This window comes from Rhyacophila brunnea, unplaced genomic scaffold (assembly GCF_057557595.1).
Source record: "Rhyacophila brunnea isolate RB1 unplaced genomic scaffold, BYU_Rbru_1.0 scaffold_1, whole genome shotgun sequence".
NCBI classification, from domain to species: domain Eukaryota; kingdom Metazoa; phylum Arthropoda; class Insecta; order Trichoptera; family Rhyacophilidae; genus Rhyacophila; species Rhyacophila brunnea.
The window spans coordinates 10712874-10735682 of record NW_028232751.1 but is presented as its reverse complement, the minus strand read 5'-3'; the positions used below and the strand labels follow the sequence as shown (position 1 = coordinate 10735682).

General features: G+C 34.9%; 1 protein-coding gene across 2 annotated transcripts in view; it reads right to left on the bottom strand.

Annotated features, from left to right (window-relative positions):
* Positions 1-22809, bottom strand: part of LOC147079460 (uncharacterized) — a 179382-nt gene that overhangs the window by 82994 nt on the left and 73579 nt on the right. For both annotated transcript variants that reach the window (XM_085941231.1, XM_085941235.1), the window contains exons 7-11: positions 15049-21183; positions 4692-14795; positions 2671-2922; positions 1951-2430; positions 643-815 (exon numbers count right to left, since the gene is read on the bottom strand). In XM_085941231.1, coding sequence (XP_085797357.1) covers positions 643-815; positions 1951-2430; positions 2671-2922; positions 4692-14795; positions 15049-21183 — 17144 coding nt within the window. The remainder of the gene's footprint in view (positions 1-642; positions 816-1950; positions 2431-2670; positions 2923-4691; positions 14796-15048; positions 21184-22809) is intronic.

The following is a 22809-nucleotide window of genomic DNA, read 5'->3' as shown; positions in this document are numbered from 1 at the left end:
CGGTTCGTAAAATTTTCTATTTCGAGTGTTGATTGTCATGTTGAATACTTCCACTCACGTACTCAAGGACTGCAGTAAATTAACCTATATAATGTTGTGTACCTATGTACTAAACTTTTTTTTATTTATAATTAAATGAAAATTTGTATTTTATTATGTGTTAGGTTTTGTATTGTTTTATTATTATTGTTCTGCATTTTACTTAAAATATTTTCTTTCTCGAATGTATTCGTTTATAAATAAATAAATATAATCCTATTGCCGCAAACAGCGAATTTATTATTCGATCCGTATGTAATTAAATTACGATGTGTGAAACTAGCGACATCTTTAAATGGTATTAAATTATATTGGTCGGTAATCGTATCAAAATAACCAGTGTGGCACTTTGGAGAAATAAGAAAGATTCAGAAGTTTCCATCTAAAAATGATATTCAAAAATAAAACAAAGGTTTATTCTAAAATTTTCACATTGACTAAAAACATCAGTAAAACTTGCTATGTGTTACTTGGCATTACGATTCTGGATACACAATAATCTCCGTTTAAGTGTGAATTATATTCTTTTGGTTTGTTATAACAAAAAATTTTACAGTACTATGCTACCTAAATGTCATATACTCTGGTATGCCATATACTTACAAAAACTGTGACGAAAGCTCTGTCGCATCCATAGCAATTCCTGGCGAGAATGCAGTACGTGCCTGCGTCAGCCGGCTCCGCACGCTTCATGGACAGACGGACGTAGTCATCGCTCTGTTCCTTCAGTGCTCGCCAGCTTCCAGTCAGGTCTCTTATGCCCTTCATCCAGGATACTGTAGATAAAATACATCACAAGAATTATTAATATTATAAAATAGTGAATGTAGTATCAAAATGCATATTATCAAAGATAGTCATGGTATGTAAATTACCAATTTCCAGTATTATAATATTTGACAAAATTCCGATTGATTTTAGTACATATGAATCGCTAACTATAGAAATGTGAATATGCTCCTGGTAACTCTTTGTAAAGAAAATCAAAATGGCGACTTATACATGGTTTGTATTGATTACTTACTTATTAGGACTTATTATTACCGATTTTATGTGATTTTTCATGATATGAAGATTAAGCTAAAGAATTTTTCAGTGCTGCCTTGGAAAATTGGCAATCAGAAAATCTGCAATGCAAAATGAATTGGTTCTACAATCTGTTGTGGATCTTGGTTGTTTCACAAATCTTAACATATCCCTGAACTAGTCTACGGAATAAGTCAATAGAACATATAGCTACTATCACACATAGGAGGCCTGTTGTATTTTGCGCAACGAGAATTATGATTTACTTTAGCTCACAATGCAGAGAAAGATTGAGAGCAGCAGAAGCAGATTCTATTGTATACGCAACCTCTATACGTGGCAATTGCAAATCGGTTGCCAACGTTCGATAGAAGACGGCACCGAAAGTAGAAGACTGTGTTATAAACAATTGGAAAAAGAGAATTGTGAAATAAACGTCCTTGACGTCATAAAAATTAATAAAATAACATGTTTAAAGATAGTCATAGAATATAAAAAAATAACGACTGATGAATATAAACGAATTTGCAATTGAATGAAGCTTAGGTTTAATTCTATTTAACCAAAAAACGGAGCTGGATTTGATATTTTATGAATATTATATACGAAAAGTACTAAAATTAAGTTTCCGACGACTGAAATATCTGTTTTTTATTAATAAGATTTAACTTACTTGTCGACATTTTTTCATAATAGATATTATTTCTTTTTTGGTTCTATCTAGTTTTTAAATATTTTTTTATGTTTTTAGTTATTTTTGATACCCACAACAGATTTTTTTTTCTACATGGTAATAACTCATTTTCATAAAATTTGTACTTACTGTGGTTTACCTCGCATACAGATATAAATAAATGTAAGAAGAGTAAAGTAATAATAATTCACCTTTTGGTTTTGGATCTCCCTGGATGCGTAATGAAACACCAAAGTCTTCCCCTTCACCTACAGATAAATCAGTATCTGGTCTGGAGACGATGAAAGCAGGTTTTCCCATTCTCAACGCACCGGGATTTAGAACTTGAATCATAGCTGCCGTATCCACATTGCCAAATGCATTTACTGCCCGGCAGGTATAGACTCCGCTCTCTGCCTCTGTAGCTTCACACAGTGCCAAGGTGTAAAGACCGCGGTCAACGAATGTTCTGACGCGTGGACCGGTCGGTATAACAGGCTGATCTCCTTTAAGCCATATGACTTCTGAAGGGCTACCGCGAACTTCTACCTGGAGAGCAATGGTGCCTCCCGCGGGAACGGCGTGGTCACTGAGAATGTTGGAGAAGTGTGGTCGCCTGGAGTCCCGCTGAGCGCGAGCATACCTTAGCGTCTCAAAGTGCATTGGTGATGTGGACATGTGATGGTCTCGCCCTGAAACATATTTATGATATAGACAACAATGTTATAAATAACTCAATATGGAAATTTCGATATTAAACAATATTATGAATTAAGATGCTGAGGATTGAATGAATACAAGTGGAATGGAGACCAAGTCGAATGAATGGGCATCAAAGTTAAATATGCAATGGTAAATTTTACATAACTGATTTTAATATTCTATTAAATAAATAATTTGACTAGTAGTTTTATATAGAGATAATTCATTACCTGCAAATTGAACTTCATGAGATATTTGATCACTCCATAGAGGATTTTCCGCTTTACATGTGTATTTTCCACTATCACTTGGGTTCGGCCTGTACACAATAAGTCGGCAGACACCATCAGCCAGGTAGTTCATTTGATAACGAGAATCCTGTGAGAGAACCTTTTCATCTTTCATCCAAGTAATGGTGGGAGCTGGCTGTCCTCTGATACGACACTCTAGTACCATCTCATCTTCAGTCACGTGATAGACGTCTGTAAACCAAAATTTACATGTAGGTACTTACATGTTTAGTCTGACTCGACTAGGACCGGATTTACATACATACACGTAAAAGTGCTGACTGTCTCTCCAATCTCATTCTTCAAGAGTAAGCAAGGCGCGATGTTGTCATTTTATAGTACTATTTGACAGGACATATTAAAAATCGGTTAACCTCAATTTTTCATTCATTTTTCATTGTTCATTTTTTCACCGGCAAGTTCGCCATTATCGTTCTACTGCGTAGGCAGAGATCTTAACACGTTGATCGCCATGGGGGTCACCGGTGACCGGCATTGGATTACGTTCAGGGGGCCATGGGGGTCACCGGTGACCGGCAAAGAAGACCTGCCTTAGAGTTGTTCTACAGCGCCGGCGGGCACGCTCGCAGTGCATTTTTCGATACGCGGTGACCGGCATGGCCCTTCTGTATATTACTGCCACTTGGCCTGAAAATATGTCTTCCCAGTCACAAAATATAGGCTCACTAATGTAAAGAATGTACATAATGAAAAAAAAAGTTTTCCTTTTAAATTGTAAATGTGTTTTTATTGATATAAAAATAAAAATTAAATAGATTATAAAAATGTAAGTTATAAAAAATATGTATATAATAAAAAAATAGAATAACAAAAATGATTATAAGGTATGTATACGTATATTTCCAGTTTATGTGTATCCAGGTATTATACTACCCAATTTGAAAACTTTTATTCCGTATTTGTGCCTTTTCTGTTTATTATACTATCTAAATCTAAATATAATTCGACCGCGAAATGGCACCATGCTCTCGTCAACACATATGGACAGGTGACCGGCGAAATGGCCGGCACGGCGCAATAGAATAAATTAACTTGTTGGCGCCGCGACGGACACATGTGGCCGGCACATCATAAAAACCAATATTTACGTAAAAAAATCATCAAAATGAAAAAAAAAACATTATATTCTTTCATAACCTATCAAATAATACCTTAAAAACAAATAATCATTTTTTAACTATTTTATGTAAAACTAGTTGGCGATCAATGTGTTAAAGCCAGGCCACACGGGGCGACTCTGGTCTCGAGACCAGTTGCGCGACTGTGGTCTCTCAGGTGATTTACTCGGGTGACTTGCAGGCGACCAGAGAGGCAGCCAATAAATAATAATAATGAATGTACACGCAAGTATGGAAAAAATACGTTCGTTCCGCGGTGTGGCTGCCGGCGACTGGTCGCCTAGTGTGGCAGCGCTCAATACATAGCTATATGTTTACCAGAGACCGGGAGACCAGACCGAGCGCAAGAAGGAGATTTTACTGATCGCCTGACTTTATTGGTTGCGCGACTACTGGGCGACCAGGTGTGGCATAGTCTATATAACTGCACACATCGGTCTGGTCTCGCGACTGGTCTCGTGACCAGAGTTGCCTGGTGTGGCCCGGGGCTCTTACTTGTGCGTTAAATTGATTCATGCACGCAATCTTGCCAACTGCAGGATAATATACATGTTTACTGTTTCTTACTGTGAACAGTAAATCCATGCACATATAAACGGGGTATTATGCCTGATTTTAAATTGACAGACTTCAAATTGCAATAATTACTCCATAACAATGATTTCGAGACTTACCAACTTTTGACAGTAACCCTACTATATATTATATAATATATTAAAAATATCTTAAAGATAATTTGAAAAAAAAATGTGTTGGATCATCAAAAAAGCATTGCATATTATAAGTAGGTAGGTATAATAGGCACAATAATTTTATTCGTACCTTTCATGGATCGCGTAAATGTTGGAGGTATAGGAGAAGATTCGAAGCCAGCATAAACTTTCAGTTTTGCCGATGTAGAGATGGTGCCGTTTTCATTAGTGGCCGTGCATGTGTAATCGGCTGAGTCTGATGGAACTGCATTCAATACTTCTATGGTAGCCAACCCATCCACTTGCTTGATTTTATATTTGCTGTGGTTGTCGATAAGAATTCCATTGCGGTACCACTGAACGCTTGGATCAGGTGATCCGAGCACACTGCATGTTAGTTTAACTCGAGATCCCTCAACCGCTGTTCTATCAGTTAAATTTGTACAGAAGACAGGCTTCTTTTTAGTATCTCTGGGACCCGGTGTTGATTTTAGTCTTGATGTTGATGAATAAATATTTGAAGACATTTCTGATGTAGTTTTGATTGCACTACTCCGAGAAGAGTCGCTTGCAGTTTTTTCATTTCTCCATGCCACATCTCTACTACTAGTGACCTTTTTCCTGTGCTCATCGTATTTATCATTTTCTTCTAGATGCTCAACAGTCTCTTGTCGCTTTCTGGTTTCGAATGATTGATTGGTCATCTCATCTGTCTTTCCATTTATTTGATTATCTTCGGATATAGCTTTTTCGTCTTGTTTTTTAAGTTTTTCTCTTTTTATTTTTTCTTCAGATACCTGCTTTTCTTCTTCTTCCAGATGCTTATCTTTGACTGCAGTTTCTTTTTTTAGCTTCTCTTCATTTTCTTTAGCTACTGTTTCCTGTTCGTCTTTTAATTCTCTCTCGGTCTTATCTTTAACCTTTTGCTCTTTTTCTTCATCTAACTGCTTCTTTTCCTTTTTGGTGACTGCTTTTTTAAGTTTCTCTTTCTCTTCAGTCTCTTGTTTTTCTTTCGAATCTCTGTTGGCCTTTTCATTTTCTCTCAAAAGTGCATCTTCTTCTAGTCGTTTCTTTTCGATTTCTGCACCTTCTTTCCCGAGCTTATCTTCATTGTCTTTAACTTCCGCCTCTTGTTTGTCTTTTATTTCTTTATCAGACTTATCTTTCTTATTTTGCTTTTTAGCTTCTTCAAGGCGTTTCTTTTCTTTTTTACCTTCTTTCGTTGACTTCCCGTCTTTTTCCTTAGCATCTGTTTCTTGTTTTTCCTTTAATTCATTCACTTTTTCTGCTTCTTCTTTTTCTTTGGCTTCTATCTGCTGTCTTTCTTTCAATTCTTTTTCAGATTTTTCTTTTTGCTTCTCTTTTTCATCTTCAAGACGTTGCTTTTCTTTTGCATCCTCTTCCTTTTTAAGCTTTTCTTCTTTTTCCTTAGCTTCCATCTCCTGTTTTTCCTTCAATTCTTGTTTTTCTTTCAAATCTGTCTCAGCTTTCTCTTTCTCCTTTTGCTTTTTCTCTTCTTCGAGACGTTTCTTTTCTTTTTTAACACCTTCTTTCTTTACCTTTTCTTCCTTTTCCTTTGCTTCTATTTCCTGTTTTTGTTTCAATTCTTTCTCTTTCTGATTTTTCTCATCTTCTAAACGTTTCTTTTCTTTTTCAGCTTCTTCTTTCATAAGATTCTCTTCTTTTTCCTTGGCCTCTGTCTCTTGTTTTTCCTTTAATTCTTTATCGGCTTTTTCGATTTGCTTCTTCTCATCTTCAAGACGTTTCTTTTCTTTTTCAGCTTCTTCTTTTTGCTTGGCTTCAGTCTCCTGTTTTTCTTTCAATTCTTTTTCAGCCTTCTCTTTCTCCTTTTGTTTTTTATCTTCTTCTAGACGTTTCTTTTCCTTTTTAGCTTCATCTTTCTTTTTCTTCTCTTCCTTTTCCTTAGCTTCTGTTTCCTGTTTTTCCTTCAATTCCTTTTCAACCATTTCTTTCTCCTTTTTCTCATTTTCTAGACGTTGCTTTTCCTTTTCTGCTTCTTCTTGTTTTAGCTTTTCTTCTTTTGCTTTGGCCTCTGTCTCCAGTTTTTCCTTCAATTCTTTTTCAGATTTCTCTTTTTCCTTTTGTTTCTCTTCTTCAAGGCGTTTCTTTTCTTTTTTAGCTTCAGCTTTCTTTTTCTTCTCTTCATTTTCCTTAGCTTCTGTTTCTTGTTTATCCTTTAATTCTTTCTCAGCTTTCTCTTTATCCTTTTGCTTTTTTTCGTCTTCAAGACGTTGCTTTTCCTTTTCTGCTTCTTCTTTTTCCTTGGCTTCGGTCTCTAGTTTTTCCTTCAATTCTTTTTCAGCTTTCTCTTTTTCCTTTTGTTTTTTCTCTTCTTCAAGGCGTTCTTTTTCTTTTTTAGCTTCAGCTTTCTTTTTCTTCTCTTCCTTCTCCTTAGCTTCTGTTTCTTGTTTTTCCTTTAATTCTTTCTCAGCTTTCTCTTTATCCTTTTGCTTTTTCTCGTCTTCAAGACGTTGCTTTTCCTTTTCTGCCTCTTCTTTTTTAAGCTTCTCTTCCTTTTCTTTGGCTTCCGTCTCCAGTTTTTCTTTCAAATCTTTTTCAGCTTTCTCTTTTTCCTTTTGTTTTTTCTCTTCTTCAAGACGTTCCTTTTCTTTTTTAGCTTCAGCTTTCTTTTTCTTCTCTTCCTTCTCCTTAGCTTCTGTTTCTTGTTTTTCCTTTAATTCTTTCTCAGCTTTCTCTTTATCCTTTTGCTTTTTCTCGTCTTCAAGACGTTGCTTTTCCTTTTCTGCCTCTTCTTTTTTAAGCTTCTCTTCCTTTTCTTTGGCTTCCGTCTCCAGTTTTTCTTTCAAATCTTTTTCAGCTTTCTCTTTTTCCTTTTGTTTTTTCTCTTCTTCAAGACGTTCCTTTTCTTTTTTAGCTTCAGCTTTCTTTTTCTTCTCTTCCTTCTCCTTAGCTTCTGTTTCTTGTTTTTCCTTTAATTCTTTCTCAGCTTTCTCTTTATCCTTTTGCTTTTTCTCGTCTTCAAGACGTTGCTTTTCCTTTTCTGCCTCTTCTTTTTTAAGCTTCTCTTCCTTTTCTTTGGCTTCCGTCTCCAGTTTTTCTTTCAAATCTTTTTCAGCTTTCTCTTTTTCCTTTTGTTTTTTCTCTTCTTCAAGACGTTCCTTTTCTTTTTTAGCTTCAGCTTTCTTTTTCTTCTCTTCCTTCTCCTTAGCTTCTGTCTCTTGTTTTTCTTTTAATTCTTTCTCAGCTTTCTCTTTATCCTTTTGCTTTTTCTCGTCTTCAAGACGTTGCTTTTCATTTTCTGCTTCTTCTTTTTTAAGCTTCTCTTCTTTTTCCTTGGCTTCCGTCTCCAGTTTTTCCTTCAAATCTTTTTCAGCTTTCTCTTTTTCCTTTTGTTTTTTCTCTTCTTCAAGACGTTCTTTTTCTTTTTTAGCTTCAGCTTTCTTTTTTTTCTCTTCTTTCTCTTTAGCTCCTGATTCTTGTTTTTCCTTTGATTCTTTCTCAGTTTTCTCTTTATCCTTTTGCTTTTTCTCGTCTTCAAGACGTTGCTTTTCTTTTTCTGCTTCTTCTTTTTTAAGCTTCTCTTCTTTTTCTTTGGTTTCTGTCTCCAGTTTTTCCTTCAATTCTTTTTCAGCTTTCTCTTTTTCCTTTTGTTTTTTCTCTTCTTCAAGACGTTCTTTTTCTTTTTTAGCTTCAGCTTTCTTTTTCTTTTCTTCCTTTTCCTTAGCTTCTGTTTCTTGTTTTTCCTTTAATTCTTTCTCAGCTTTCTCTTTATCCTTTTGCATTTTCTCTTCTTCTAATCGTTTCTTTTCTCTTTCAACTTCTTCCTTTTTAAGCTGATCTGCTTTTTCTTTGGCTTCGATCTCCTGTTTTTCCTTCAAATCGTTTTCAGCGATCTTTTTCTCTTGTTGTTTTTTCTCTTCTGCGAGACGTTGGTTTTCTTTTTCTGCTTCTTCTTTTTCTTTAGCTTCTGTCTCCTGTTTTTCCTTTATTTCTTTCTCAGCTTTCTCTTGTTCTTTTTGCTTTTTCTCGTCGTCAAGACGTTGCTTTTCCTTTTCTGTTTCTTCCTTTTCTTTGGCTTCTATCTCTTGTTTTTCCTTCAATTCTTTTTCAACTTTCTCTTTTTCCTTTTGTTTGTTTTCTTCTTCAAGACGTTTCTTTTCCTTTTTAGCTTCATCTTTCCTTTTCTTATCTTCTTTTTCCTTAGCTTCTGTTTCTTGTTTTTCCTTCAATTCTTTTTCAGCTTTTTCTTTCTCCTTTTGCTTTTTATCGTCTTCAATGCGCTGTTTTTCTTTTTCTGATTCTTCCTTTTTAAGCTGATCTTTCTTTTCTTTGGCTTCCGTTTCCTGTTTTTCTTTTAATTCTTTCTCAGCTTTTTCTTTTTCTTTCTGTGTTTTTTCGTCTTCTAGACGTTTCTTTTCTATTTCAACTTCTTCCTTTTTAAGGTGATCTTCTTTTTCCTTGGCTTCTGTTTCCTGTTTTTCCTTCAATTCTTTGTCAGCTTTCTCTTTTTCTTTTTGCCTTTTCTCTTCTTCAATGCGTTTCTTTCCTTCTTCAGCTTCTTCTTTCTTTTTCTTCTCTTCCTTTTCCTTAGCTTCGGTTTCCTGTTTTTCCTTTAATTCATTCTCAGCATTTTCTTTCTCTTTCTGCGTTTTTTCGTCTTTTAGACGTTTCTTTTCTTTTTCAACTTCTTTTTTTAGCTGTTCTTCTTTTTCCTGTTTTTCCTTCAATTCTTTGTCAGCTTTCTCTTTCTCCTTTTGCTTTTTCTCTTCTTCAAGGCGTTGCTTTTCCTTTTCTGCTTCTTCTTTTTTAAGTTTTTCTTCAATTTCCTTGGCTTCTGTTTCCTGTTTTTCCTTTGATTCTTTCTCAGCCTTTTGTTTCTCTTTCTCGTCTTCTAAACGTTGCTTTTCTTTTTCAATTTCTTCCTTTTTAAGCTGTTCTTGTTTTTCCTTGGCTTCTGTTTCTTGTTTTTCTTTCAAATCATTATCAGCTTTCTCTTTTTCTTTTTGATTTTTCTCCTCTTCGAGACGTTTCTTTTCTTTTTTAGCTTTCTCTTTATTTTTCTTCTCTTCTTTTTCCTTAGCCTCCGTTTCCTGCTTTTCCTTTAATTCTTTCTCTTTCTGGTTTTTATCGTCTTCTATACGTTTATTTTCTTTCTCAACTTCAAGCTGATCTTTTTCCTTGGCTTCTGTCTCCTGTTTTTCTTTCAAATCATTTTCAGCTTTCTCTTTCTCCTTTTGTTTTTTATCATCTGCGAGACGTTGATGGTCTTTTTCAGCTTCATGTTTCTCTTCATTTTCCTTAGCTTCCACCTCCTGTTTTTCATTCAATTCTTTTTCATCTTTTTTTATATCTATTAGCTTATTCTCTTCTTTGTGATGTTTCTTTTCTTTTTCTGCTTCTTTCTCGGCATTGTTTGTTTCTTTTTGCTTTTTCTCTTCGTCGAGTTTTTTCCTTTCTTCATCAGCTTTAATAAGGTTTTCTTCATTTTCCTTAGCTTCTGTGTCATGCCTTTTTTCTTCTTCATTACGATTTATTTCCTTTTCAGCATCTTCTTTCTTTATGATCTCTTTCTTTTCTTTTGTTGTCAAGTTTAGTTTATCTTTTGCCTCTTTCTCTGAAGTATCTTTCTCTTTATGGTCTTTAGCTTCGGCTACCTGTTTGTCTTTTAATTCTTCCTCTTTCCGATCTTTATCTGTTTGGATATTTTGTTCTTCCAGACGTTTCTTTTCTTGATTTTCTTTTAATTGTCTCTCTGCCCGTTCATTCTTTTCTTCGAACTGCTGCTGTTCATCTTCTCTAGCTTCGTCTTCATGCTTTTTCTTCAATTCCTTTTTAGTTCGCTCTTTGTCTTTTTGCTCTGTCTCTTCTATCTCTAGTTTTTCTTTTTCATCTCCTTTTTTAGTTTTCTCTTCATTCGATTTAGCTCCAGTCTCTTGTTGTTCTTTTACTTCTTTATTATCATTTTCTTTTTTATTTTCTTCAGGTAATTTCTGGGAGGTATTTTCTTCCGGTTCCTTTCCTTTTTCTACTTCTTTTTTCTCAATATTTTGTTCTTCTCCTTGTTTATTTTCGTTTACAGTATCTATTAGTATTGCCTCAGGTTCATTTTTCAGATCTTGTTTCTGTTTGCTTTCAGAATTATCCTGATTGACCTCATTTCCTTGATTATTTGTTATCTCTTTGTCGGAATTTTTATTTTCTGTTTTATCTTTCTGCTGTTTTAGTTCTCTCTCAACTTCATCATTTGCAGTCTTTTCATTTTTGCTGGGATCGCTTCCCTGTTTATTGTCCAACTCTTTCTCCATTTCTTTAGTTTGTTTCTGTTGTTTTCCCTCATCATCTATCATTACTTGTTCAGATTCTTTTCCCTCACTAATTTGAGATGAACGCTTGTTTGATAAATCCTTTTCAGTTTCTTCCGTTTGAAGTATTCCTTTTTTATCTTCATCTGAAATGTCGGTTATTTTGGATTTTTTGGTATCATTTATATTTTGAGATTCTTTTTGGATGTTCTCTTTTTCAATATTAATTTTATTTTGCTCTATTGTCAATAACTTCTTTTGATTTTCAGTTGTATCCTTGTTAAGAATATTTTTTATTACAGTATCTTTTTCGAGTATTTCTATGTCGAGTTGAGTATTCTCTTCTAGTAGCATTTTCTTTTCAACTCCTTCAAGCTGTTTATCAGATGTATCGATAGCTTTCATTTCCAAATTATCCTTTTCCATTGAAGCTTCAATTTTCATATCTTTATTTTCTATGTCCATGTGTGTTTGGATCTTCTCTAGCTTTTCATTTTCAGTTTGATCCTCTTTTGTGGACTTTTCCATAGCCTCGCATTTTTGTTTATCTTCCAGTATCTTTGCAGCTTGTGTCAATTCTTTTTCAGATTCCTTGTTTATTTTATTATCATCTATTAAAGTTTCTGTTGCTTTTTCATTCTCAAACTCATATTCTGATTCTTTTGCATTTTGTACATTTGCAAGTTTTGTGGTTGAGTCCAATTTTTCATCTGACATTTTACTAACAGGTTCTTTCTCCATTTTGATTTCTTGTATTTCACTATAATTTTCTTCTTTTATATCAGCATTCAAAATCTGTTCTGCTTTTTCTTCCAGTAATTCTTGTTTTGATTGCGATATGTCTTTGACTCCTTTTTCCGTTTCTGGTTGCGTTGGACTGACTTCTATGTCTCGCTCTTTTTGTTTGTCATTTGTTTTTGCTTTATTATCCTCCATGTCATTCATACCTATGTCACTATCTTTTTCTTTAGAGCTAATTTCAATCTCAATACTTGGTTGCTCCGATTGTTTTTGTTTTTCTTCATTTGCAAGTCGTAGTTCAGTTTTTTCTATCTGGTCTTCTTTAGACTTACTTACATCCTTTTGTTTTCCTTCCATTGTCTGCTCTTCATTATTTTTCTTATCCGGTACATGTTCTTCATTGACTTTTTGTTGATTTACTTCATTCAAAGATTCTTCTTTTTTGAGTTCTTTTGAAATATCTTTGTTTTCCATCATACGGTTCTCAACATTATTTTCCATTTCTTTATCTTGTGCAATTTTTTGATTTTCTTCTTCAGTTGAAGCCTTAGTTTGTACCATATTTATATCTTGATCTTGTTTATTTTCCAAGTTGGTCTCCTTTATAGATTTATCATCAATTGATACAGTTTCCTGTACACCAGATTGGACCTTACTTTCTGTTGATACCATTAGGCTTTTATTTTCAATAGAAAGGTCCTCATTTTTAATCTCGGTGGATGTTTCAATAATCAAACTATCCTCTGTTTGGGCGTTAATTGTTTCCATCGAAATTGATTTCTTTTCTATTATTTCTTCTTTATTAATATCAACAATAGTTTTCATATCAACTCCAATTTTATCTGCCTGTTGCTTTTCAAACTTAATGTCCACACTTTCAACTATCGGTTGAATTTTCGACTCATCGTTAAGTACATGAATTATTTGCTGCTCAACTTCACACAATGGTGCCATTAAGATTTTCAAAATATTCACAGTTTCAGTATCTTCTTGGTTATGTTCCATAGCTGAAATATTTTCCTGGAGGTTTTGTATGAGCATACTGACATTTTTCAAATCTGAAATCTTTTCATCTTTCAATGTTTCAATGTTTTCATCTATACACATCTCATTTAACGATGCCAGCTGGCTTTGAAGAGCTAGCATGGGTTCAGATAACATTGCGTTGGTTGTGGTGTCCATAACTGTTATTACTCCTTGAGCGGAATCACACAATTGTTTTTGTGCAACTATTAGACACTCTTGTAAATTCTGTATGGGATCACCCAAACTTAGAGATTCTTCTATTTTAATATTATCAACATCTTCACTTATATCACCTTTGCTTTCTTTTTTAGCCAACAATGAAACAATTTGTTTTAACGGGCTTGCAATAGATTTAAGTATATTATTGTTTTCAGCTGTGTTATTACTATTCGAATTCAGTGCCATCGAAAGATTTTTTTGTAATTCTTTGGCAGCCATGGAAACTACTTTAAAAGCATTGCGGTGGATTGTTGATTTATTTTTTTCAATGTTTTTCAATAACGATGTCACTGAATTGAGAATTACTTTCAGAGGACGATTTATTTCGACCACAGTCACATTTTTCTCATTGAAGACATTTCCTGGATTAGCAACTTCAAATATCTGACAGATTTCCTGTAGAGGGGCAGACATAGTTTCCAACACGCTGATACATTCTTTAGGCAAAGAATCTGTTTCCGAAGAAGCTGGCAATAAACTGATAATAGCGTTGAACTGCTTTATATCACTGATTGGTTTTGTAAAGTTGACTTGTTTATGATAATCATTTATTTTACCTAATGTTCTACGCATTCTTGTCAAACTCACTTTTATTACATCGAATGAAGAAGAAATAGATTTTTTAATGTCATCTCTTTGTATAGCTTGATGCTCAAAGTTGGCGATAGTCTCTTCAACTGCCGACAACAAGTTGTCTAGTTCGTTTCTCTTCTTTATAACACATGCTAACGGTTCTAAAAATATATCTTGAGCCTGTATTATGTTTGTCTTAATTAAATTAAGCTTCTCGGCTGACATGTTGCTTTGTCCTAAAATATTTGACAGCAGTGCATTTTGTGACATATCTGATATAGTAGAAATAGCAGTATTGATTATATCTTGCTGGGTTTCAATCACCTTGTCCAGTGAAATGAGAGCCTTCTGTTCGTATAATGGTATTTCATCTTTAACAGATTCATCAATAAGATTTGTTTCAGCAATAGCTGATGAACACTTTTGAAGTACATCCAGAGATTCTTCCAGAGTGACAGTATAAGTGAGATTTTTAACTGAAGGCTCTTTATCTTTAGTAATCGACTCATCTATCAATGTTTCTTGCACAATGGCAATAAGTTTCTGAATATTATTTAACGGTTTTGCTATGTCAGTTAGATTCTCTACATCCCCTGTTGAATCAGCTGCGATGACACTTTGTACTGAAGCTATTTCACTCAACAACTCTTCAAATGATATTGTTAAATCATTATCAATTTTAGAATTGGAATTGTCGATACTAATGCAAGATTCCATTAATTGTTGTTGCTGAATAATACCAATATTTACTTTGATATCCTCTAATGAATGGGCCAATTTGGTCAAAGTGGAAGAATCTGGCAATAAGCCATCAACAGTTTCAGAGACTTCTGCAATAATTTCCATGGCATTTTTCTCTTCTGGCATATTCCGCTGGATATTACCAATAACAGCTTGTTGAAGGTTGTTAATGCATGTCTGTACTTGTTTTACTGGTTCTGATATACTGCACATAATATTGTCTACGAAACTTTTCTCAAACGATGGTGTACTTGCTTCAATCACATTTGCAGTTTCAACTAATTTTAAACATGTCTGGAGTTCTGTTAACGGCCCAATGATACTTTGAATAGTTTCATGATGTTGTGGAGAAGTTTCCAACATCTGTGTTTCTTCCACAGTTGTTAAAACAGCATTAAATTGTTGAATACATTGCCCTATGGTTTTCAGATGGGAAAATTCTTCTGACTGTGATAGAATTTCAATTTTTTCCATGACCAACGGTTGTTCAAGTACTTTCAACGATTCTTTCAATTGCTGTAAACTGGCAAGAGGTCTCGCCAATATTTGATTTTGGCTATCAACAATTTCAGATGGTTCACAAGTTATAGATTTAGCTTCTTCCACAGAAGTTTCAATGGCTTTATTCAAAACGGTAGATTTATCAGCATCTGCAAAAAAGTAAAATCATTGAACAGTTTGGAATATTGCATTTATTCAATATTTTCACTATTGGATTTAATGACCAATGACTCTAAAACATACATTGTATTTTATTATTATGTAGGTATTAAAAAAGCACAGGTAACTTAAATTAACTTTTATATAAATTATAGGGTAAATTAGATTGTTTAATATTGTAATAATTATTGATTCAGTAGATATATATTATATTATTAAGTATGTAAATAGTCAGAATCTTACCTAACTTCTCTTGAATATTCACTTTATCAGTTGTTTTCTTAGAAACACCTTTTTGCTTATTTGTGTCATCTTTTTTGGTAGATGCTCCCTCTATCTCCTTTTTGTTAGCATCGGACGAGTCTTCACTTGTAACTACTTTTACAATATTCTCAGAGACTTTCTGATCTTTAACAACGTCCACTTCATCCAATGTACTAAAGTGTTTTTGAACTTCACCCAATGGCTCAGTCAACATTTTGAGACAATCAACATTTTCCATCTTCAAGTCTTTATTTTCGATAGTGGATATACTATCGTGCAAGTTATGTATCGAAACCTCGACATTCTTAATCAGAGTAATCTCTTCATTTGTCAAAGAGGCCAAATCACCATCTAATGCTAGTTCTTCAATATGTGAAAGCTCCTTTTGAAGTTCCATAATGGGTTCAGCGTAAGATTCTGCAAGAGACATGTCAGCTGAAAGGGTGTCCTCGTCAACTGTCTCAAACAATTGTTTCTGAACAATGGCTAAGCACTCTTGAAGATGCTTGATGGGATCTACTAAGTGAGTAGGTTCAGATTTTTCCGAAGCATCTTTACCATGCTTTTTCCCAGTCAATTTGGCAAGGAAAGAAGAACCCATTTTTTTAAGATGTAGTGATATTGACTTTAAGATTTCACACGTTAGAGGCATATCATTTTTGTTGCCCTGTATTTGATCCAGTATGGTCCTTATTGTTGATTTTAATTCCATTGCAGACTCAATCACGGTACAAGTGTCCACGGCTGGGCAATCCTTCTCTGAAAGTTTTTCTGCAAATTCGTTCGTGGCAGATAGAATAGAATTTAATGGTTCTGATATTACAGAAGAATTGACACAAATAGCTTCAACGCTTTGGGGGGTTTCTGTTGACAGATCAGCAAGCTCAAACTTGTGACATATTTCTCGTAGTGGAACTATTGTTGCTTCAAGCAACGCCAATTCCTGCGATAGATTATGTTCAGTAGCTTGCGAGAAGGGGAGGGTTTCAATTTGTTTTGTGAATTGTTTTATATCCTTAATTGGTTGGACAAAAACAATCTGTCTTTCATAGTCATTTATTTTGTGTAAAGTATCCTTCATTCGCACGACACTCACTTTTACAAGATCAAAAGATGTTTGTAGAGATTTCTTAATGCTGTCATTTTCTATATTTTTACCAAATTCATTTGTCTCCACATCTTCAATAGTCTGTTCTGTTACTGCTAAAATTGCTCCAAGTTCACTTTTCTTTTGTATGACTGTTTCCAAAGGTTGAGAGAATATTTTTTGAGCAGACTTGAAATTATTATTTATAATTTCTATCTTTTCAGCTGTTAGTTTGTTTTTAATCAGTATCTCAGACATCGGCGAATTTTGCTTCATGTTGGTTACTATAGCTATAGCATTCTTCAATATGTTCTGCTGACTGAGGATGTCTTTATCAATGGATGCTTTAGCCTGTTGTTCACTCTCAGCATCTAGCGGGAATTGAAGTTCTGAAACCTGACTTAAGTCCACCAACTCATGTTGCTCAAGAGCTGCAAAACACTTCTGAACAGTATCTAATCTTTCGGCCAGAGTTAAAGTATATGTAAAATCTTTCATAGAATTTTGATCATCGATGGGTTCATTGATTAGGTTCTCTTGCACGACAGCGATGCATTTGTACAATTCTTGAAGAGGCTTAGCAATTTCTTTCAAGTAGTTGTCTTCCAGTGGAGTATTCATCTTTTCAGCAGAATCAATTGACAGTTGTTTTTGCACTACAGCAATACCATTTAGTACGTCTTGTAATGAAACAGTAAGTTTATCAACGATTTTTCCAGATAAGCTGGAATCTTTCATGTCCTTACACGCTTCCCATTCTCGGTGCTGTTCAATAGCACCAATAGCTAACTTAAGATCTTCCAATGGGTGTGCTAATGTTTTTAAAAGAGATATATCTGTTGCAGTCGACATATCACCGAGTCCTTCACATATTTGTTGTTCTTCTTGAAGTGCTGTGAAATCTTTTTTCTCTGTCATCAATTCAGTACCTTGTGCTTTAGAATGTGGTGCTGAGAATTCAACGCTCTTCACATCTTCTAATAACATATTTTCTTGTAACTGTTTCATATTTTTTTCCAATTCCAAAATTGGTTCTGCTATAGCGTTCAATATAGCTTGAGAATTATTATCTAAAATGTCTGTTGTAAAATTTTCAGCACTGTTTTCAACATGGACAACTTCCAAACTCATTTGTAAATCTTGTATAGTTTTTGCCAATTCTTTTATTGTGCTTAAATTTTGTTTCTCTGACATATCTGTAGATTCTTCAAGGCACATAGGAGGCTGCAGCGCTTCTACGCTATTCTTTACATCCTGAATACATCCTGCGATTGTTTTCAGCACAGAGAACGATTCTTTTTCAGAGAGTTGTTCTAACATTTCAATAACGTATGGTGATTGCATAACAGTTAGACTATCATGCAATTGTTGTAAAGTGGCTGCTTTGTCCATAACTCCTTGACCAACTTCTTCGTGTAATGAGGCCGTTGATTCTAAAGGCAAATTAGATCCCATTGCTGCAACAGTTTCAAGTATATTTTGGTGAGGTTCTGCACTTGTTTTTAATGCAGATATATCTTCCATTGTTGACAGATCATCTACAGGTTCAATGGCACTCTGCTGTTGGACTTCAACCAAGCAACTTTCTAATTTGTGCAGTATGTTAGCTAGAGTTGGATCTTCAATAACGTTTTCTGTTTTGTCTTGTACAATAGATTGAATGTCATGTTCTATTACTTCAAGGTTCTTATGAAATTCAAAGAGTGGCTGGGCCAACGTTTTCAAAACTGATACATTTTCTTTAGATTGCATACTTGTATCATTTTCATACAATTCATAATTGATAACATTTAGGCTATGATTTAAGATATTTAATGGCAATGCCAGCTCTTTGGTAAATGATGCTTCTTTCATAGAAATTAAATCATCACCATCGTTATGTTGGTTTGTTATAACTTCGGTGGCAGCAATATTATCTCGGAACTCCATTAAAACATTAGCCAGTTGTTTCAAACATGGTATATTCTCATTCTGAGATATGTCATTCACTTTTTCTGATACAATATTATCTTCCTCCAAATGAGATATATTTCTTACTAGATTTTCTATAATATTATCAAGTACTTCTGTATTTTCCCTGCGTGTAATACTAATTTCATTTTCTTCATTCTTTGGTGCTTCAATTTCTTTGATTGGTTCAGCAGATATCTCATTCTTTGAAGCTTGCATAGTCTTAGGGGATTCTTTGACTGTGGCTTTTTTAACTTTTTCAGTTACTGTAACTTTTTCTGCCTTCTGCATCAAGTTGTCTAAAATGGTTAAAGTCGATGCAACTGAATCGTGAAGCTCTCCAGACATAGGCATTGTTATATTTGAAATACTTTGATGTAATGCTTTTAAGCTGACGCCAGATTCTTTCAAAAAATGTTTGACACCTTTTGATTCAATAACTTTAAATGTGTCATTAAGCTTTTCAGTGGGTTCTGTAAGATTCTCTAAAATGGCAAGGCTTTCATATGAGGATAATTGAACAGCATTAACTAATATGTTGGACACTTGACTCTGAAGTTGGTCAAAATCTTGGAAAATGTCATCATTATTTTCAAATGATACGGTTTCAATATTACTTTGCATGGATAGTAAACTTCGAGCAATCTTTTGAATTGTTTTTTGATTCTTTTCAAAAGGCTCTAAATCTTTGACGTTGAATTGCTCTCCAATGGCAACGAGATTATTTTTTATATCACTTATAGATGAAATCAAATCATCTACTACATGTTCAGTAATTTCTGCCTGCTCTCCTTTGTTCATTGAATCCAGACCATTTCTCAACTGAAGCATCGGTTGAACAACACTTTCCAAGATGGCACTGTTCACATTGTACAGATTTTCTTGGGACTCCGCAACAGCAGCTTGTTCAACATTTTCAAGAACATTCTGCAACTCCTGAATTGGTTTGGTGATTATGTCCATAACGTAATCGTGAAGGTTCAAATGTATATCTTCAGCACCGCTCTCTGTGCAAACGTTATTCTTAATTGTTTCAAGAGACTTTTGTAACTTTATAATTGGCTTCCATATATTTTGCAAAATAACAGAATTGTCTTTCTCACCCTCTTTCTCTTTTTGACTTCCATTCAATGTATCTTCATTCAACTCAGTGGCTTGTTGTATCAAGCTCGCTGATCGAATAGAATCTTCTGAAATCATCAGCGCTGTTATCATATCATTTAAGATAATTTTGTTTTCCTGAGTTCCCATAACTGTGGAATACTTTTCTAATACACCACTGATATCTTTAACAATAGATAAGGCACTTTGCATCGGTTTACTCAAAGTTTCTACGAGGCATATACTTGTCCTTTGGACTAATGTATGGCCGCCTCCTTCCATTTCTACACATTTCTCAATTATAGCAAGGCTTTGTTGTAAATTCTTGAGTGGTTCTGAAATTTCATCTAACGTTGGCATTAGGATTTCCTTTGAGAACTGAGCTTGTTTTAACGCATCTGTCACGTGTTGTATTTTAGCGATAGGACTACTAATACTGTTAATGATTTCTAAGCTCTTATTGGCCGCAGCAGTGGAGCTCATCTGCGCAGACTGCATTACGACTTCTTCCTCGACTGCAGACAGATGGCTTTGAATGACATTGCATATCTTGAGCAGAGACATTATTTTTTTCGAGGCATTCTCTACGTCAGCAGTTGATGGTAGTAGGTGACTTTTATCCAAAGACTTTTCGCTACCTGAGCTAGATTTCCTCGAACCATGACTACCACGTCGCTCCTTACGAATCTTTTTACCTTTTGGTTTCACCACTTCGATTTCTGCATCTTTTTGGATAATTTCTTTTTCATTCACAATTTCATTTAAGGGTTGTGGGTCTTCTTTGGTTTCAATCGCAGCAACTTGATAAGCATTTTTGACTTTTTCTGAACTTCTAGCACTGGCGAAAGTTTGATGGTCACTGTCAGACAGAATTTGTGAATCATCATCTTTAATGTCTTCAGATAAGGATCGATCCTTTGATAGACTGAAAAAGTCATCTCCGCTTCTGACAGACTCAGACTTCTTGCGTGGTGGTCTTCTTGGCAATTCGGTTATCATTTCAGGAGATTGTTCAAAGCCATTCTCAGGCGTAGATGCTTCATTTAACAGTAAACCTTGGTCTTCTATTATAGACATGTCATCGACATCGGCTTCTGTTCGCAAATCTTCCTCTGCAGAAGTGAAGTAGTCTGGAGAAACATCAATAACTATAGCTTCCATGAGTAAATTTCCCGATGTTGAAGTTTCTTTTACAAATCTTAATGGTGGCAACTCAACAACATTTTGTTCTGTTACATTTTCTGATAATTGATCAGCATACATCTCAACAATTTGAAGAGCTTCTTCTTCTGTCAAGTCAGGAGTCTCATACAAGGAAACGGATACTTCCTTTCCATCGAAAGAAAATGATATTTCATTCTTCTCATCCAGGGTTATATCTCCGGCTGGTGTATCATACATTTGCGAGGTTCTTTCTTCATGAATAGTGGACAAAGAAATGTTCCTTTGTAAAGCATGGTCAGGCTCTACTTTATTTTGTGCCTTTTCGGCCTTTACAGTGTCTTCGAAACCGAGGAGAGAAGCGGAGCTGGCGGCTATACCCATGCAGTTTTGGGCTTCACAAGTATAAGTTCCCAAGCAACAAGTACCATCTTGTCCAGATATTATTCTATGAATATCTCCAGGCTTAAGTTCTTCTCCATCTTTGTACCACTTAAGTACTGGCTGCGGAACACCGATGACTTTACATTCCAGATTAACAGCACCTTCTTCTGAAAGAATGGCACGCAAACTTTCAAGGAAACGAGGCTTCTTGAAATGCCTCGGAATGATGAGTTTCAAGAAACAAGAAGTAACGCTGTGACCAAAATCATTTGTGGCCACACATTTCCACTCGGCTTGATCAGCGAATTCTAACTGACGAATATCAAGGTGACAGGTTCCTTTATTTTCTTTCAGTATGCGGTATCGTGCACTCTCATCAATTGGCTGATCATCTCGGTACCAGAACAAGGCTGGCTCGGGAATTATGCTCACTGAAATGAAGAAACATTATTAATTGAGTTAGCATTTAGGTACTTAAGTAGTTGATTTCCATTTAATACAAAAAATAATATTAAATAAAATAAAGAACCTTATAAATACATTTTGATCTGGTAATAGTCAGATTCCATTGTAAAAGACTAATTTATTACAATGTAATATAATATATTATAAACAGTAGGTAGGTATTATTTTAATCCTGTAGGTACTGTATTACTATAATATAGTGATACTTTGAATTACTGAGGCATCACAATATAAATGATCCTGGAAAGATATCAGCACACATCATCTTGATAAAAATGAAGGACATTCTAATGCACATACTCAAGAATGGCTTCTAACCCGGACTATTGTGCATGAACCGAATTAGTTCAGGGGATCAATAAGAGATCCCTCCAAAATTTGATGCCACAATCAAACCACTGCATGAGAATTTTATCAGAATTTGTGGTATGTGGAAGTTAATGCCACTTGACCAAAGTATTATTGTTTTCCTGACTGTGAAGCTGGTATCTAGCTGATGATCCTGTCTTATTTGAAAATCTTATCAGGAACACTCAACAGAACAGGCGGACTGTACAACAATTGAGTTTTCAGTAGGGGTGAACACTATACTACCCTGCTATGTAAAAAGTCAGTGTTTATAGTTTTAGTGAAATGAGAAACCCAAGTTTTAAACTATTGTTTATGGATTGTTTTGACATAGGTAATCTCAAATATTATATCTCATATATCAAAATAATCCAATAATTTTACATAATACACCTACGAGAAAAGGTGGTTTAAAACTTGGGTTCTCATTTCAATAAAATTATAAAGACTGTCTTTTTACTTAAGGCACGGTCTAAAAAGATCGTGGCTATGCGATGCGCAGATTGCGGGTCGCGGGTGCAAACGACGCATGCCAAACGAAATATAATTTGTCATATAAATCCAACAAGCGTCCATTTAATGTTCTGTTTATTGTTCTATTAGTAACAATGATAATATATTCATTGACATGTTTCCTTTTTCAAGTAAATGGGTAACGTTTTTAGTCATCTTTACATGATTTAAGAATTAATACCCCCGTCGCCATCACGAAACAAATTGACGTGTTCCCAACTCGACGTTCTCTCTCCGACTGGCAGCGAGTCCAAAATTTCGTCGCGCCTATAGTTGAAAATTAATTGCCGTTTCACTGATGTATCGCCTTAACAGGGTAGAATAGGAAATGACACTTTGCATACAGATCTTGCTATCTGAATAGTAGTGGCTGAAGCATCATTCAACATACCTAATGTAAAATGTCTGGGACACTTAGTTATACATGGCCAGAACATACTACCTGTTCAGAGCTTCAACTCTGACAATGCTGCTTATGCAACAGTAGCGATTTGTTGTCAGTAGACTCAGAGTACTGTACGCTGAGCTTCGAGAAGATGGATGCGGTGGATATACGTAAGTGGTAATATGGGTGGTATCACACATAATAAGATAAGAGAGCAGACCATGCAGACTCTGGTGATGGGGTGTTAGATCTGGCTTAGCTATTAGAAATACAGTCTCAACCTGGCCTGCCTCTGATTCTGGTGTCCTAAATAATATACATAGGATGGAGACGGCACAGCTACAAA